Consider the following 18,990-nt stretch of genomic DNA (forward strand, 5'->3'; position numbering starts at 1 on the left):
CAGGAGGGCCCCTCGCTGGAGCCTTCAATGCTTTTTCCCAAAGTAGGAATGCATGGCGGTTGGGAAGACGGACAAAGGACTCTGAGCCTGAGTATTGTGAATTTTAGACGTGACTGTGACCCTTACTCTTTAGGAAACCTGGAACAAGACATTTTGGGTTTCTCTGCATCTGTTTCAACATTTTTCAAGTGAGAAAAAGAATTCCAGCTTTCCCTCAGATCTAGAGTGAGGACCAAATGAAGACAAAAGAATTCAGTAAAATACGGTTACAGAAAAATAATAGTACCTACCCCTTAATAAGCGCTTGCTCTGGGCCAAGCACTATCTCACCTACGGCCCAGAGCGACGCTCCTAGACGTAACAGTAGTAACGACAACAGTCGCTGACGCTGGATTGATGACAGTACTCGTCACTGAGCATTCACCTCGCACTAGGCCCTGTTCTAAGGGCTTTCCAGGTATTTCCTACCTCTAGTTCCCCCAGTGGCTCTCGGAGGAGTAGGTACTAATTAACACCCCATCCTGTAGCTGGACAGGCTGACTTCACAGGGGTTGATAAGCCAAGGTCACAGGGCCAAGAACGGCACAGCTGGGATTCACTCAAGTGCAGGGCTGGTTCTCCAATGTATCATATGTACGTAGTGAGCGTGTGTGCTACAGCTATCATATACTGTCTGATACCTAAGTAATTCTAGTCCCGAGAATGACGGGCAAGGAGAAGGATCACACGGGGCTCTGCCAGTCACCTCGCCCAGGACAATGACACCAACAGGAAGCCACAGACAGGACCCTTATGTGCGTTCCAAAATGAAGCTGTTCCTGCGTAGCTGAAGAGGAGACCTGGAACCAACCCACCTGGAGAAACTTGGGGCCCAAACCTCTACCCAAGAAGAACAACTCACTTCCACTCAGCAGCTGCCCCCAGTCGCCCCCGGGCTGCTCTGCCCACCCAGCCTAGGGCGGGCCCTAGACGGGGAGCCTGCTGTCACATTGGCTGCTTTGCACATTTATCCTCAGGAGTGCCGGGGGCTCGCCCCTTCTCACACCCACACAGAAGCATACCACCTACACTGGCACACTGCATGTGTACCCAGTATCAAAAGATAGCCCGGCTCTACGCATCCTTGCTCTGTGACTTTGGGAGAGTGATTCAAACTCTCTGTGCCTCAATCTGCTCACCTGTACGATGGGGACAAAAAAAGTCTCTCCTTGTAGAGAAAAGGGAAGCGTCCTACACTGTTGGTAGGAATGTAAATTGGTGCGGCCACTATGGAGAATAATATGGAGGTTCTTTAAAAAACTAAAAATAGAGCTACCATATGACCCAGCAATCCCACTCCTGGGCGTATATCCAGAAAAGACAAAAACTCTAATTCGAAAATATACATGCACCCTAATGTTCACAGCAGCACTGTTTACAATTGAACAACACATGGAAGCAACCTAAATGTCAATGAACAGATGAATGGATAAAGAAGAAATGGTACATATATACAATGGAATATTACTCAGCCATAAAAAAGAATGAAATAATGCCATTTGCAGCAACATGCATGGACCTAGAGATGATCATACTAAGTGAAGTAAATTAGACAGAGAAAGACAAATATCATGTAATATCACTTATATGTGGAATCTTAAAAAATGATACAAATTAACTTATTTACAAAACAGAAATAGACTCAGACATGGAAAACAAACTTATGGTTACCAAAGGGGAAAGGGGAGTACGGATAAACTAGGAGTTTGGGGTTAACAGATACATACTACTGTATATAAAATAAATAACAAGGACCTGTTGTATAGCACAGGGAACTCTACTCAACATCTTGTAATATCACACAATAGAGTAGAATCTGAAAAAGAATAGATATATGTATACATGTATAACTGAATCACTTTACTATACAAGTGAAACTAACACAACCATACGTCAACAATAAGTAATCAACTTATTTCTGAAGTAAGTCAACTATACTTCAACAATAATAATAATAATAATAGGGCTTCCCTGGTGGCACAGTGGTTGAGAATCTGCCTGCTAATGCAGGGGATACGGGTTCGAGCCCTGGTCTGGGAAGATCCCACATGCCGCGGAGCAACTGGGCCCGTGAGCCACAACTACTGAGCCCGCGCGTCTGGAGCCTGTGCTCCGCAAGAAGAGAGGCCACGATAGTGAGAGGCCTGCGCACCGCGATGAAGAGTGGCCCCCGCTTGCTGCAGCTAGAGGAAGCCCTCGCACAGAAACGAAGACCCAACACAGCCAAAAAATAAATAAATAAAATAAATAAATAATTTAAAATAATAATAATAAAGTTAGAGTTAAGGCTTTGAACAAGGGGACTGGTTTTGCTAAACCAACAGTACAGTTTAGGAATACCTTAAATAATCAATAGAAAGTGTTGGAGGATTACATTAATAATGATAAAGAAAAAAAGAAAGTCACTCCTTCCTAAAACTGTTGAGAAGATTTAGGGCCTAACACTTATAAAATGGTTACAGCAGCACACGATAAGCTTAGTCAAGTCTTATATTTGCCATAATTATTCCCGGTTGCAATCAGTAAAAAAGCGAAACAGGAATTGGGAGGGGTCACAGCACCTCCCAAGGCTAGATTAGACGAATCTCACAGAGCTTTGTAATATGACTGAGGTGGGAAGAGACAACAGTTCTGTCAGTATAACAAGGTTCAGACACTGGGCTGGGTCTCCTGCATGGAACTGCGATGACTGGCCACAAGCCCCTAAGGTGAGATGCTTGGATTTCTACCAGGTACCTGGGGGCAGCCAGAAAAAAAAAAAAATGAGCAAGAAGAATGGGACTTCCCTGGTGGTCCAGTGGTTAAGACTTCACCTTCCAATGCAGGGGGTGCGGGTTCGATCCCTGATCAGGGAGCTAAGATCCCACATGCCTCGTGGCCAAAAAACCAAAACATAAAACAGAAGCAATATTGTAACAAATTCCATAAAGACTTTAAAAAATGGTCCACATCAAAAAAAAAACAACAACAACAAGCAAGAAGTAGCGTATCTCTCCTTCTGATCTCTTGCAGGAACCCACAGCACCACAGGGAGGGCAAGGATCAGACTGAAGGGCTACCCGGCACCCGGGGAGGGGGGTGAAGGTGAGCAGCTAGTCACCGAGCTACCTTCCTTCACAACATGAGAGCCCCACTGTCTAGCTCAGGAAGGCGTCAGCAGCAGGCCTGGGGACAAGGAGTGACAAAGGCATGAGTCTCCCATCCCGCTTATTGCTAAGTCATGGCCACGTCTCCCTCCCCCACCAAACCAGACAGAGCATGGGCTCTGGAGCCCGACTGCCCATGTCCAAATGTCCAAATCCCTGCTTCTCCCCTCGACGTGGGACTTCGATTTAACTCCTCTGGGCCTGAGTCCTTCCTCTCTCAAGTGGAGGTCCGGTTCATACTTCCCTTGCAGTACTGACATCAGACGACACACGTCAGGAGCCCAGAACAGCATCTGACACACGGGCGGTACTCCCGAAATGTTCACCATCATTTTGAAGACCGAGGGTCCTCAAGGCCAGATCAGGGCCTGATCCACCTCTGCTTCCCCTGTCCCTTAGATTCAAGAGCTAACGTGTTGACCTAAAGCCCTAACTTCCAGTCTGGCATCTCAAGTCTGCCTTCCTAAATGTCACTATGGATTTCCATGGTGTCTTTTTGGAAGGATAAAACAGTTTTAAGTGCAACCAATGAATAATGGAAGATATACTAAATACACCTCTGAAGAAATTTTCTGGAGCCACCCTGAGTTCCCTGAGGTGACCCGATAGCCCAAGGACCGCTGAGAATGAGAGGCCCTCACAGGGTTCTGATTTTACCGGATAAGGCACTCCTCCCGCCTGCAGGAGAAACGCTCTTGAGGTTTCATGTGTGTGCACCTGTGGCACCCTGGTGGAGAGAGTCGAAGGCAGCAGGAAGCCTTGGAAACCGTGGAGGTTGTCTTTCCCACTCCTAACATGAAAAATACGTGTGCAGTGCTGTAGTCTGCAAAGCGCTTTCCCACTCCCTGTCTTATATAAGCCTTCAAACAACCCTGCAAGGTAGGTAGGACAGGGATTCTCCCCACTTCACAGATGAAGAAACAGGTTTAGAGAAGGTCAGCCCACGGTGAGCTAAGAACTGAAATTTCAGGCTCAAAGTTCTGATTCCAAAGCTGTTTTTTGACTCCAAATGTCAATTTTCTGTTCTAACCATTTGTAAGAATCATCTTGGGACACTGAGTAAAACTACAGAATCTCAGCCACTAAAAGCCCAAATATCTAGGGCTGGGGCTGGGAATCTGCATTTTCGACAAACTTTCTAGGTGACACGAAGTGCAGTCAGGTCCAGATACTCCGCCTGGCTTTTGGAGAACACTGCCTGATATCACACAACCGCAGACTCTGTGCTTAGACACCTTCTAAGTTTGTGTGGGCTGCTAGAACAGAATAGCATAGACAGGGAGGCTTATAAACAAAAGAAATGCATATCTCACAGTTCTAAAGACTGCAAGTCCAAGACCAAAGTGCCAGCAAATCGGTTTGTGGTGAGGGTCTGCTTCTTAGTTCAGAAACAGCCATCTTCTAGCTTTAACCTCATGTGACAAGGGAGCTCCCTGGGGTCTCTTTTATAAGGGCACTGATTCCATAAATGACAGCTCTGCCCTCATGACCTAAGCATCTCCCCAAGGCCCCACCTCCAAATACCATCACATTAGGGGGTTAGGATTTCAACATATGAATTTGGGGGGGACATTCAGTTTACAGCACCCTCCTTCTGCGCTACGCCCAATGCTAAGGGTCTAATCTCTTCCTCCCAACATGTGCCTCTCCCTGGATCCCCTCATACTACTAACAGCCCAAATCTCTTGAGAACTCGTGTGCCATGCATACCCTGCACCCTATTCATTTAGTCTCCCCACAATCCTAATGGTCAGTACTCCCATCTTACAGATGGAGGCCTCTGGGCAAGCATGAGTGAGCTGCAAGTTGTGAACCCCAGGTCGTGACCATGGAGACCACACTGTGTGGCTTTGTGCCACACCGTAATGTCCCATCCTGTGTCCCAGCCCCCTGAAAGTTCTGCCAGATTTTCTGATCATGGGACAAAAACAGATTGTCACTAAAATGACAGTGACTTATTCTGGCCTAAAAGGTGAGCTCCCCATGTCCAGGTCACATCTTTCTTTTAGCAGGAAATCCCAATTCCATCAGCTGATGGGGAAAAAGCAAAGACATGCCCCAGACTTGAAGACATAAAGACAAGTAGCAACACGCTCCTACAGCTTGGGGACCAGGCTAGAGGGAGGGGACCCCAAGTCTGAACGCCCCAGGGCCACTCTGCTCCAAAGTACAGGAAAATTATCAACTGCCTAGAGTACCACTAGACAGAACACTCTATGGTGCTTTCCTCGATGCATGTTTCACTCTGAGGAATACACAATCAGAAAATAAGCTCAGGTCAAAGGTTTAATTCTTTGAAGGAAAAAAAAAAAAAAAAGACAGAGAAATTTCTCAGGATTGGCCTGTGGTCTGTTAGAGATGCAGCCCACCTCCCAGAACAGGAGTGAGAGGCTCGCCGGGCCGCGTTCCGTGGGCTCCCAGACGCCGGAGGTTGGAGGCGAGGAGGGGGCAGGTGTCCGGGAAGCCGCTGGGCCCCCCCACCAACCATAGCAGCCCACTTGATCTGTGAGCCGGGTTTATGTATCTGGGTCCCACAGATTTTGCAGTGGAAAAGGTGAAATTTTAAAAGGAAAACTGGGATCAAATGCAACTCTCCAAAGTACAGAAAGAAAACTGAAGCCCCAGAGGGGCCTGAACGGACTTGTCCAGGGCCACACAGCTGATAAGAGGCCAGACCGGAATTAAAATCCGGTATTTTGTGTGTTAAATCAACGTGCGGCACCTCCTCCTAGCCCTAGGGTCATGCTTGGCGGTCATCACTGACACGCACCACTCTCACGTAAGGCGGTGACGAGCAAAAACCCAGCCGCCGGCCGGCCGGTGGTGCAGCGGAGGACAAGACAAGGCAAATCAGGGACCAGCGCACGCGCATGCGCCCCGAGACACGAGCGCAGAGGCGGGGCCGATGGATGCCGCCCGACCCGAGGGCAAGGTGAAAACGTCGCGGGGAAGTAGTGCGTGTGAGCTGAGCTGAAGGATGAAGAAGGGGAGCTGGCGGAATGGAGGTCACTCGCACTCACTCTGGTGCACGAGGCACTGCTCACGGGTCACCTGGAGAGGCGCTGTGACAAGCATTCAGGCCCTGCCCGTCCGCACAAAGAAGTTTCCTTCTGGGAAGAGACGGCCTTTCCAGGTACTGAGCACCTACTGAGGCTGAGCTCTGCCCGCCTGATCTCTTTTCAACCCGCCCTGCAAAGCAAGTGGTATCATCCCATCTCACAGATGAGGTAACTGAGGCTCAGCGAGGTTAAAAGAACTGCCCAGTGTCACACAGCTGATTAACGGGCAGGGCCAGAATTTGAACCGGAGTGTATATGCTCTTTCCACAATCCCTGACTATGAAATGTAAGCAAAAGGAGAGTGGAATTCAAGCTGAAGGTCGCAGCCACTGAATCTAGAAGGGTGTTTCCCGCTGAGAAACATAACGCCGCAGCCCTGACTGAGAAAACACAGTTCTCTCATCGCGCTCCCTATCAAGGGTTGCACATGAACTAGAAATTGAAGTTGGCTGTGGTACAACAAGCTGATAGGTGTTGAAGGCCAGGGTATAGGGAACTACAGCAAATGACAGGGACCAGGAGAGAAGGGAGGAAAACCAGGTGGGGGAGGAAGTCCCTCCTGCCTTCTAAGCAGTGATCCTCTCCGCCTGGCAAGCAGACACACACACACACACACACACCCCATGCACACGCAACATGCAATACACACAAATACACACACATCATGCATGCACACACAGCATACACACCACGCACACACACATACACACCTATACACATGCTCATGTACAAATACATGCATGCACATCACATGCACACATATATACACACAGGCACATTCATCCACATGCTTGCAACCACTACCGCCATCTTGCCTCCTAGGCATCCTCATCTTGTAAAGCCACCTGACTCACATGGATTCTTTCCTTATCCTCTGCTTACAGACAGCCTCTCCGCCCATCCTGTAGTCTCAGGGCAGAGACATCAGATCCGTGGGAAACCCTCACCAAGGCCTGAGTGGCTCCGGCCGCCAGGCAGAGGCCCAGCGTCTGTCAGTGACTGGTAAAGAACAGGGCTGGTGTTCTCCTTTGGCAGGGCTATAAAGAAAAAGCCAGCTACTTGAGTCTCATATCCTTCTACAGCAAAATTGAATCGGGACCAGAGCCACCGTGCGCAGTGGCCAGTTTGGGGGTTACAGCTGCCCTTGCATTCTGTTCTCTACCCTCCAGGGACTTCAGCTGCATCTGGGCCTACCAGCAACAGCCAACTCAGCCCTAGGATAACAGGCAGAAAGAGCAAATTAAGTCAGATCCTGGCTGCAGCGAAGGTCATAAAAACAGATAACACTGCAGGGGAAAACACGCAACAGTTATCAAACAGCCGGAGGACCCAGTAACCATCTGGGATTTTGCCAGAACCACCAGAACTAAGGGGCCCTACGGCTGGTGGCTCACTGAGGCTCAATTAGAACAGTGTCCCCATGACCCACTTTATTCCAGCTAGATTTTCTTGTTGGGTCCAGTTCACATGCCAACAGCGTGTACGGGCCACGTGGCCTCCACCCTAACATACGCGAGGCTCCCTTTTTATCCTAAAATGACATTTAGACATAACCCACTTACATACCATTTTTAAAAAGCAATTTAATGCCCAAACTGAAATATAAAGGAGAAATGAGAAGAAAGCAGTGTTTTAATACACGTATTTCAATCTGTGAGGCTCAAGCACAGCGGCCCGAGGGACCCCAACGAAGGCGTTAGAGTTCCAAGTTTGTACTTGAGCGAAGGGAGAGGATCAGAAGCCGTTTCAAACGAGACATACCAGAAAATCAAAGAACAGAGGCGAACACCAAATAAAAATCCGCACTGCATTAATAACTGATGAGACCTTGTAGAAGTAAGTTCTCCGTGTCAGCGGGGTATCTGCCAGCCATGTAACACGTGGAATGCCACTCCACTGTGCTGACGTCCCTGAGCACTGCTGGATGCCCCGCTTTCCTGGGCTCCGTCCACCAATGATGGCAACAGCCAAAAACCGTCCCCTCCATTTGTACGATGCCCCAGGGGAATGGCCTCAGACCACCCCCCCCAACCTGAGCCTCCCCCAACCAGGCCTATTATGTCCACATGCTTCTACCCTATGGGAGACGAGGGCTGCAGGCCAGCAGGAGCTTGGGAATCAAGAGGGTACGGACTGGCCCTCCTGGGGTGTAGCACTCCCCTTCCGGGTGGGGGCAGGCATTGTAAGATGACAGAGACATCTGGTTACTCACAACCAGGTACACAGTGGCCCATGCAGCCCCGAACCACCCCTCCAAAGCCAGCCGGGCATTCAGTGTGCAGGGTGTCCCCTCCACCCGCCCAGCCTCACTGCACCAGGTGGGAGTTCCCGCCTGGGACTGGGTACACAGGACATCCAGGTCACCTTCTACTCAGTGGGCAGGTTCTAAGGTCAGCACGTGATGTAAGAACCTGCATATATCCAAAATCACTCTCTAAAATTTACCCGTGCACAAGCACCATGTTAGAGATTAGCATACAGACCCTTGGTCTATCCAACACAGCGGGTTTGTTCTCCAGTCTGGGAACAGATCTCTGTCTCTTTAATTGGGGCACACGTGTGGGGTGCTTACCCTGAGAGCCGCCATGCTGTGAGGAAGCCCACGCCACATAGGGAGGCCACATGTAGGTGTTCCAGCCGAAAGCCGCCATCGACCACCAGGTATCTGGGTGAACCAGCCTTCAGATGATTTCAGCGCCCCTGCCCTCGAGCCACCCCAGCCTTTGATACTTCCGGGTGAGGCACCAGATGTCATGGAACAGAGATAAGCCATCCCACCATGGCTATGTCTGAATTCCTGACCCACAGAATGAGGAGTAAAATTGTGTACGTTTTTTGCCTAAGTGCACTATTTGGTGTGCAGAAGAGGCAGCTAATTTCTGTCTTATCTTTCAACATTTCAGAATCACTCAGCTCCACAAAAGGCCCAAACTAGCAGAGACACACCAGAACTGAGACTGACCCAGGGAAAAGTAAAATCAACCCCATGCTCAATCAGGGCTTTAGTTCACAGGCCAGAGGCAAAGCCCCCACCGCTTAAGTTATTCCTCCTAAAGCAGTGTGTGTAGATGAATTCTTGTAGGTAAGACACATGATAGATTCCGCCAGACGGGCTCCAGAAGGACTTGTAGCTTGACAGAGGAGCTGAATTCTCTGGAAGGACACACCAGGGTTTGCATGCAATTGTCCAGAGGAGCCAACAGTGAGTCATCTCAGAGACCTCGGCCAATCTCCTGGGCAAATGTGAGTGGCGGGCTCTGGGGGCAGATGTGCGATGTCAGATGATGGTGCAGCCACAGCAGTACCTCTCGGGGTAATCCACCACGTACACTTTGTGGTCGGTGCCGTAGATGTAGTAGACATAAGTCTTTCCTTGGTACCAGTAACGAACTTCCGTGAGGGGGATCAGCTCAATGGTCTGGCGCTGAGGAAACAATTAGCCAAGAAAAACCTCAGGGTTCTGTTCAAGTCACTCGCCTGCTCAAGAACCTTCAGTAGCTCCCTACTACCTGTGGAATGAAGTTCATGCTCTGGAGTTGGCGTTCTGGCTCCAACCTGCCTCCTAGATGTATCTCTTACTACGCTCCTTCACATACCCTAAGCTCTGGCCCAAACCGACTTCTCATCTTTAACCACCACCTCATTCTAAGTTTCATGAAGTGGGGGGAGGCGGGGGGGGGGGGCAGCACAGGCAATCCCCAGGGGAGTTTCAGGATGTATGGAAATCCACCAGCCGAATAGGATATCTTCCAGAAGCGTTAATTTTTAGATGGGGGGGGGGGGGTGGATAGAGTGGAGTGGAGGATAAAGTCATTTTACACATTTTTATATTAAAACAACTATGGAGGTATTAGGGAATGTATTATGCAATTTGAATTAAATTTTAAGATAAAATGTTGACACCAAAGAAATTCCAAAGTTTGGTGGGCTGCTTCAGGCTATTTTCTCAGACCCTTCCCTCCCTGCACCAGGGTTTTGCATCGACCCTCCTTTGAGAAAAGTCTTTCTCAAGTTTTCCCCTCCTTTTACACGTGGGGAAACTGAGGCCCATGGAATTTCAAGCTTGCAAGATCACCCAGGTCAAGCCCCACCTCCTGGCTGGACCTATTTCAGGCTCAAATCTCCTCCCTCGCATCCCTGTCTACTTGAGAGCCCGGGGCACTCACTGCCCCCTGCAGAGGGGTCCTAAATCCCACGTTCTCTGGCCCCTTCTCTGAGCAGTTACTCAACAATCTTCCAAAATCGCGGGGCAGTGAACAGAATGCCCTGCCGCCTCGGAGCCGACACTGACTCCTGCTGAGACACCCAGGTCATTGGCTTTGGCGCTGATTTGTTACAGAAAACTACGGGTGTAACCCACAGAGCAAAGTGACTCCTCAGCCCCAGCAAAGCTTTCTCAGGACGTACCGTCGGCCAGGCTCTGTGCACAAACCCTAAGCTCCCCTGTCCCAGACTCGGATGTGGGGACCCCAACCCCAGAGGGAGGTGGTGTGGTTGGCCCAGGGTCAGACCGTCCTACTTGCAGGAAGATCCCCTCCTTGGGAAAAGAGCCCAAGTCCTCTCGCGGGAGGTGATGGTCCAGAGACCCCCGGGGAAAGTGGGGAACAGGCCGGGAGAGGGTGTTGAGCAGCGGGCTCCCTACGCTGGGGGGTGCGGGTTGGAGGGGCGGCAGAGTGAGTGACACTGTAGCAGGAGGGGGGGGGGACTCAGGGTCAGGGCGTGCACTTCCCATGAAGCTGTCTGCGTGACCTCCCACTTCCTCTCTCTGGGCCTCCGTTTCCTCATCTGTGAAATGGGTATAAAAACTTCTATGTCATGGAGTCGTTGAGAAAACCAAATGAGATCGTGAGACTGAGTTTTCTCCGTGTGCCGGAAAGCGGCCTCCAAGGGGGATAACTGTGGAAAGAAAAGGGAGACGATCCCTCTTGCCATGTTGGTACAGGAGACCCAAAATGGGAACCATGGGGCAAGAGGGGAGGGGAGCCAACATCTGCTCAGAAAGCCTGGGCCGCGGGTCAGACCACTCTTGTTTCCAAACTCTTCTACCATCCAACAGAGAGCAAAACCACAGCAGCCCCACCCCACGTGCCTCCATTTTGATTCTAAAGGTCTACAGGTTGGAGACCACAGGTTGGCCAGGACATCAACTGCCATCCAGCGGTCATCTCGTAATAGGACATATATCTGCTGGTACACCTTGGTGGTGCCCCTGGGATGAGCAGATTCCAGGTCTGAGAGGAGGGGCCGGGGCCCCGCGTGTGACAGCTGTCCCCTCACTGGATTCTACTAGCTAACTTCCCAACCCTGAACAAAATATCAGCATGAATCTTTGTCTATAGATCCTGGGCCAAAGGACAATTTAGGACAAAGAGTCACAGAAGTGGCGTCTTCTCCCTTTATGCTCCCTTTTAAAGGAACATACATGTCTGCCCCTGGTGCACCCCTCCCTGCTCCAGGTCTGGTTCACAGATGGCTTGTGTCACCTGAGACGGGGCTGTGCCATCAGGGAAAGCCCAGGAGCCCCAGGGTCTAGATGGAGGTCTGCCGCCAACACGCTGTGTGATCTTGGGCAGTCACTGCCCCTCTGCCAAATGAAGGGTCCAAAAAGGACTCAAAATTGTCAGCCTCAGCAGCAAAAACGTCCCAGGAGAAGCACCTGTGTCCGCAAGCTGCTGCAATCATGCCTCGTCCTCCTACCAGCCCCACAGTACACAGCTCACTACTGGGGGGGTCTTCACTGTAATGCCCACCAGACTGTACCAGGGCTGCAGGAGCAAGGCCCCTTAGAGACCGGGCTGGGGTCCTCCATGGATGGGGCTGAAGAACAAACATCAGCTCCAGGCGAACAGCCGCTGAGGTATGGCTGACACTCAGAGGGCCACTACCTTCACCGCCCCCTTGTCTGACCCTCTTCCTGCTCCGGCTCCCCCACCCGTTTACCCATCTCCCCTGGGAGCCCTTTCTTAACAAATGTCTTGGGCTTCCCTGGTGGCGCAGTGGTTAGGAAGCCACCTGCCAATGCAGGGGACACAGCTTCGAGCACTGGTCCAGGAAGATCCCACATACCGCGGAGCAACTAAGCCCGTGTGCCACAACTACTGAGCCTGCACTCTAGAGCCTGAGAGCCACAACTACTGAGCCCACATGCCACAACTACTGAAGCCCGCATACCTAGAGCCCATGCTCCACAACAAGAGAAGCCACCGCAATGAGAAGCTCGCTCACCGCAAAGACCCAACGCAGCCAAAAATAAAACAAATTGATAAAAAACAAAACAAACAAACAAACAAAAAATGACTTGCACACGGATCCTCGTCTCAGAGCTGCTTCTGTGGAGCTCAACCTAAGGCAAGGTCCAACCGTGCCCATTTTACAGATGAGGACATCGAGGCCCATGAATGGAAGAGAAGGGCCAGGAGCCAAGACTATGTGCCAGACCTGGGAAGCAGGACCTAACCTGGGAAGTGACTCGCCCCTGCAGTGTCTGCCAGGCGAAAAGGGCGCTGCCTCCTCCGGCTGATAGCCCTGCAAACCTACGCTGGCTTTCAGAGTCGCTTGCGTGCCTTGAATGCGGCAGATAATAACATTTCCCTTGGAGTTGGGAAATCTGAGTTCTACTCCTGGGCTCTTCCACTGAGAAGCTCTGTGACCTTGCCTAAATTACTTCCACTGTCTGGGCTTCCTCTGACTTATTGGCAAAGTCATGGGTTTGGACTAGACCAGGGGTAGCCGAGGATGCCCACAGGCCAAAGCTGGCCCAGCAGTCCATACAGTGCTCTTAGCATTTTTAAAATTTTGTTTTCAATATTGAAAAACTGGAAGATTTCATGTAAAAATGTGGATTTCAGAAGGTCTGAAATCTCTGCCCCTGTGCTGCACAGAGCTGAGGGGAGGCGGGGCCCTTTGGATAAGGGGGCCTCCTACCCACAGCACCCGCCCCCCGAGGCCTTTCAGTTTGCAGTGCCCCCATTTCATCCTTTCTGAGGTGCATTCCAGTTCCAAGACAGTCATTATTAATTTTAAATTAAATGCATCCTTTTCTGTCCTGCAAACAGGGTAAACGTGCAGAAAGAGAAGGGGAATACTCATTGCAAAGGGAAAGGAAGGCACAGGGACATTTTGAGCACCGGGTTCCACGCACTTAAAGCAAATGATCTCATCCCTACCAAGCCCTCTGAGGCGGTAGTAATATCTCTTTTTCACGGGTGAGAAACTGAACTTCAAGAAGGCGTTTGTAGCTGGCCCGGGACCACTCTGGGACGTGGAAGAGCCAGGATCTGAGCCCAGTTTGTAAGACTCGGACCCCCGACAGAGCCCTCACGGAGCTCAGGCGCTGGGTTTTCCCTTGCCAACCCCCCATCTTCCATCCCCGTTTCCTTTACCCCCGTCCCCTGACGCACACGCCCCGCCTCCCGCGGCTCCTGGGGACGCGACGGGCACCACCGCCACCTAGTGGCCAGCAGGATAACAGCCGCTAAGCAGCGCGCGCCGTCAGCCCTGCCCTTGGGGGCCTGGGATTTGGGAAGTGCCCCGGGGGGCCGGACGATGGTTTCCAAACCTGCCTTGGACCCTAGATCTCGAGCTTTCCCTCCCCTTCTCTGAATACCAGGGGGGTGAGAATCAAAACCACACTGAGCCACGTTCCTGCGTGAAACCCTGTAAGCTCCCTGTCGCTCGCAGGATAAATCAATCCAAACTTCTTCCCGTGGCCTTACGTCTGACCGGCCCTGCTCTCTGACCTCCGGCCACTCTGGCCCCAAGTCAGTCCCTAGTACCTCTGTGCTCCTCCGACTGGGGCCCCACCCCTCCCCCCCTTCCTTCTGCCCTGCCACTCTCAAGAAGGAACCTCCCCACAAAGGGAGGGGCCCGCTCCCTCCTTTACGTCCGCGGGGACAGTGTCCTGGAGCCCCAGCAGACCCGGCACCTCACCTCCCACCAGCCCTGGTCCCCACCCCACCCCCTCAGCTCACCTGCTGCAGGACGCGGGCTCGGGAGGCCAGCGTAGCGCTGTGCTCGGCGATACCCCGCTGGGAGGCCAGAGAGATCTCCCGTAGTGGGAAGTCCACGATGGGGTACACCTGTGGGGAGACGCAAACCACCTGACCCGGAGCCTCAGCACCTGGAGCCCTGGAGGGCTGATGGGAGCACGAGCCCAGAAAGGGGCAGGCCCGGGCCAGGGGCGAGCGGGGTGGGTGGGGCTTGTTAAACCCACGCGGACCGTTGATCATCCACCTTATAGCGTTGTCGGGAACGCCAGCCAATAAACGAGGGCTGTAGACAGACTACACGCCCACCCGCGGGCTTTCGCTGCTGCCTAACTCAGGCTAGGATTGGGCGCAGGGCTTCCTAGAGGGGTGAAGCCTGAAGTGAGCCTTTAGAAAGCCTAGTGATTGGGACAAAGAGGGGAAGCTGAGGACTATTATGAAGCCATAAAGAAGGAATTCCTGCCATTTTCAACAACATGGATGGAAGAGGGCATTATGTTAAGTGAGATTAAGTCAGAGAAAGATACACACCCTATGATCTCACTTACATGTGGAATTAAAACAAACACAAACTCCTAGATACAGAGAACAGATTGGTGGTTTCCAGAGATGGGGATTGGAGGGGTGGGCAAAAGGGGTGAAAGGGGGTCAATTGGTACAAACTTCCAATTATGAGATAAATAAGTCTTGGGGGTGTGAAGTACAGAAAGGTAACTACAGTTGGTAATACTGGATTGGATTTGAAAGTTGCTGAGAGTAGCTCATAAAAAGGTCTCATCACAAGAAAAATCATTTTAACTGTGTGGTGACGGATGTGAACTGGATTTATTGTGGTGATCATTTCACAGTAATATACAAATATCAAATCATGATATACACCTGAAGCTAATAAGCCAATCTGAAACAGCTACATAGTGTTAAAAAAATAAAAAGAAGAAGGAAGGAAGGCAGGGAGGGAGGGAGGAAGGAAGGGTGGGAAGAAGAAAAGGAAGGAAACAAAACCAAAATAAACTGAGGTTGTCCCATAAAGGCCAAATTCCCTTCCCAGGCCGACAGCAGGGAGCCACAAATCTTTTCTGTAAAGGGCCAGAGTAAATACTCAGGTTTGAAGGCCATGGGGTCTCTGTCTCGACTACTCAACTCTGCCCTCGAAGCACGATAGCAGCCACAGACAGTACATAAACAAGTGGGCTGTGCTCCAATAAAACCTTATTTATAAAAGCAGGCCAAGGGCCGGAATTTGCCAACTGCTAGTGTACAAGACCCTCCCTGATCTGGCTGCTGGCACCTGTCATGTCTTAGCTCCTTGCTCTGCCCAGCTCGCTGCCCTCCAGCCCCCTGCCCTCTGCTGCTCCTCAAGGCCTGTGTCGTGCTGCTTCCTCTGCTGGACACCCTGACTCCCACACTGTCACACCATCCACTCCCCCACTGCACCGCTCTCCACCCCCGACACCCTGCCCCTTCCTGTCTCTCTACCTTGCTTGTGTATTTCTCAATGACCCTTTAGCACCAGCTGACAGTGTGGTGAAAATGCTATTATTACCCTCTCCCTCACCGACTGTGAGATCCGAGAGCAGAGATTCTGTTTTATGGTATCCCCATGGCCTAGAATGGTGCCTGGTATAGGAGGAGGGTCTCAAGATTTGTCCAAGGGAAGGAGGGAGAGAAAAGGAACAGGGGAAGAAAGGAGGGTTGAATATGTAAAATTCAAGACAGAAACGGCCCCATGGGGTCCCAGCAGCCTGTCCCCGCCCAGCCTTTCTGAATGATTGCATCGCCTGCAGAACCAGAAGACCTGGCCTCACAGGGGGAGGAGGGACCCAGCTCCCTTTAGGGCGGTAGCAAAGCCCTCCTTACCATCGTGTTTTCATCCTTAAAGAGGGTCTCTCCTCTGGCTTTAGCAAGCAGCTCCCCAGGGCAGTCCAGCTGGTGCTCAGACACAAACTCAAACAGGCTGTTCTTCCTGGAAGTGAAGAGGATGAGGGACAGAGCCCGGGGGTCGGGTTAAGAACCTGGGTTTGGAATCAGGCAGATCGGGGCTGGAGGGCTTGCCATGCTACCGGTGGGACCTTGGGAAAGTGCTTTAGCCTCTCTGGGCCTCAGCATCCTCACGGGTAAGATGGAAAACTAGTAAAGTACGGACAGTTCTGTTCTAGCAAGGTCCCCGATAGGAGAAACCCTTAATGCGTGGGAGCTTCCCTGACGTGGGGCCTTAGGACCCTGGGACTCCTCCTCTCCCAGCAGGTCCCTGCACTGTGAAAGCCCCAACCAAGTGGAGCTTCTCTGCAGAAACCAATCCAGGCCATGTCCCCCCGGCCACCCCGCCAGGCCATGGCATTGAGAGGTGCCACGTACCACACGATGACCAGCTGGAGGAAGTGCAGCAGTTTCTTCTCGCCCTTGCAGGTGGCACAGGTCTTGTTCCCCCTCCCTGAGCATGTGCTGCATCTGAGAGGGGCCCCATCAGTACCACTCAGATGGTCGTGGTGTCCCAGCGGCTCCGGAGGCCCCTGCCTCACATCCTTCCTCACAGAGGTGGACTGTAGTGGGCACGGATTGCTTCCACATGCCCACCACCTAGACCTCCTGCTTCTCGTAGCAGTGCCCCAATCTCCCTTTGGAGACCACCCTTCTCCCCACCAGCCCACATGGTTTGTGGGCTTGCCCCCATCCCTTCTATGACCAGCTTGGGACCTCAGCCTGGCCAATCAGCTCATTCCATCTCTCTGGCCATAGTGGCTGATACAGAGATTGACACATGACCCAGGTGAGTGCATTGAGATCCACCCCAGAACTTTTGCTGGAACTATCAGGAAAGGGCCATCCTTTTCCACTGAGGTCACCAAGCTTAGAGCTGCTGGTGGCCTCCTCTGCCACCACAGGAGACAGCCTGCCTGAGGATGAAGCCAACATGAAAGAAAGCAGAGTGAGGGACAGAGACAGATTCCTGGTGACACTGTTTAAGCACCTGGATCCAGCTGTACCTGAAGTCATCCCAGAAATCTATTCCTCGACTTTTCCATTACATGGGCCTATAAATTTACTCTTTTGCTAAAGCCAGTTTGAATTGGAGTTCTTTTACTTGTAAGTGAAAGAAATCTAAGTTTCTTTCCAAATCAAAGAGCTCCATTACCAACCACAGGTGGCAGGTCCACCAAAGCTTCGCCATCTGGCTTGTTAGAAGGATGGCCTGGGCCTGGATGAGCCACAGGTATCATGAACCCAACACAACTTTGAAGAGTTTCACTCCTCATGGTTTCTTGTTTCCCTTTAAAGATTTATAAATACATGAAAGGACATCAAGTCCAAAAGGCAGCAACCCACTGTTTGCAAAGCCCTGTGAACAGGCACTTTGTTTAGTCAATCAACCAACCTTCCTTCACTCTTCCTCCATTTAGTCCCTGCAATGGGTTATAAATAAGGGTTTGCCCAGGCCCGGATCCTCAGAGAGATAAGAATCTCACCTTGGGTGCTTTTCTGTATTCACTTCCCTCCACGTGAGCAGGAAGAGGTCTCCTCTCTTAACCCACGGCCTCCCTTCCTCCCTGCAGACCCTCGTACCTCCCCCCGCCCCCGACCCACAGATAGCTTGATGGGCTCCACTTGGTCTCGAGAAACACTCACCGAGGTGACAGGGCACCTACAATGCACAGAGCTCTGGGGACACAGGGGTGACAAGACAGCGCGCCCGCTTGCCTTCCCGAGGGCAGGCAGTGAAAAGCAAGAACGCCAGTGACAGCACTCAGCTCGGGGCCGGGGAGCCCCATCTTACCTCTGCCTGCCGGACCCCGAGCACATCTGACACCGCCGGGCGGGCCTGGCTTTGCGCTTGGCCCCGCTGCACGAGGGGCACCGCACCTGCGGACACACGTGGCCTCAGCCCTCACCCGCCTCCCGGGGAGCAGGCAAAGGGCATCCTGAGACCTGGCTCCAAGCCAGCCTGTGACCGTCCCCAAGCTGTCACTTCCCTACTTGCTCTCCCTGGGCCTCGCCCCTTGTCGGTAAAATGCAGTGTATCTTCGGACCCCTCCAGTTGTAGCTTCAGAGGCTCTGCATCCTCACATCCCTGTTTCTCCTGAGACCTCAGCTTCTCCTGCTCCTCTCTGATCCCCAGGACCCTTGGGACCGTCCCCTGACCAAACAGCCATGGCCGGGGCGGGGGGAGAGGGGCAGGCTGGCCCTCTCTGGTGCTGGAAAAGCCCCCAGAGATGGACCAGGCTGTGCCCTCACAGCGGGCTTGGGGTGCGCTCCGGAGACATTCCAGGGAAAGCCTGAGGGACAAGGGGGGAGGAGGAGGAGGAGGAGCAGGGGAGGGAGGAGGGAGCAGCAAAGGCCACCGCTGAGCCCCACGGCGGGTGCGGAGCGGGTAGAGGGACGAGCACGCAGCAGGCGGAAGGCGGGTGGAAGGGCACGTGGGCAGGTAGAGGACGGAGGAGGCCTGCTTTAGAGCAGCAAGTGGTCGGTGTGTGTCCAAGGGATTAGGCACAAACGGGGCAGTGGGGAGAGCTGAGAACACGCGAGGGGCGTGGACTTACTGCTGGGAAGGCTAGTAGCCTAGAGGATTCTGCAAAGAACGCTGAGGCCACGAGGGCCTGGCTGGTGCTGAGGGGCCCGCGCGGGGCCGAAGCGTATACGTGGTCGTCCCCGCCCGGATTTACATCTACCAGAACCTCAGAATGTAACCTTATTTGGAAATCATCTTTGCAGATGTAATTAGTAAGGGTGAGGTCATACTGCGGAAGGGTGGGCCCTACATCCAAT

General features: G+C 52.1%; 1 protein-coding gene across 12 annotated transcripts in view; it reads right to left on the minus strand.

Moving 5' to 3' along the window:
- Positions 1 to 7,807: 7,807 nt before the first annotated feature.
- Positions 7,808 to 18,990, minus strand: part of SSUH2 (ssu-2 homolog) — a 34,148-nt gene continuing 22,965 nt past the window's right edge. For 8 of the 12 annotated variants that reach the window (XM_082412311.1, XM_082412310.1, XM_082412314.1 and 5 more), the window contains 5 exons: positions 18,002 to 18,087; positions 16,585 to 16,677; positions 16,087 to 16,192; positions 14,215 to 14,322; positions 10,687 to 11,140 (listed from right to left, as the gene is read on the minus strand). In XM_082412311.1, coding sequence (XP_082268437.1) covers positions 10,883 to 11,140; positions 14,215 to 14,322; positions 16,087 to 16,192; positions 16,585 to 16,677; positions 18,002 to 18,087 — 651 coding nt within the window. In that variant the 3' untranslated portion in view covers positions 10,687 to 10,882. Of the gene's footprint in view, positions 9,669 to 10,686; positions 11,141 to 14,214; positions 14,323 to 16,086; positions 16,193 to 16,584; positions 16,678 to 18,001; positions 18,088 to 18,990 lie in introns of those variants that run through there. The other 4 variants (XM_082412316.1, XM_082412318.1, XM_082412315.1 and 1 more) reach the window with 3 other exon arrangements.

The sequence above is a fragment of the Balaenoptera physalus genome, assembly GCF_965194825.1.
Source record: "Balaenoptera physalus genome assembly, chromosome: 11".
In the NCBI taxonomy this organism is placed as follows: Eukaryota; Metazoa; Chordata; class Mammalia; order Artiodactyla; family Balaenopteridae; genus Balaenoptera; species Balaenoptera physalus.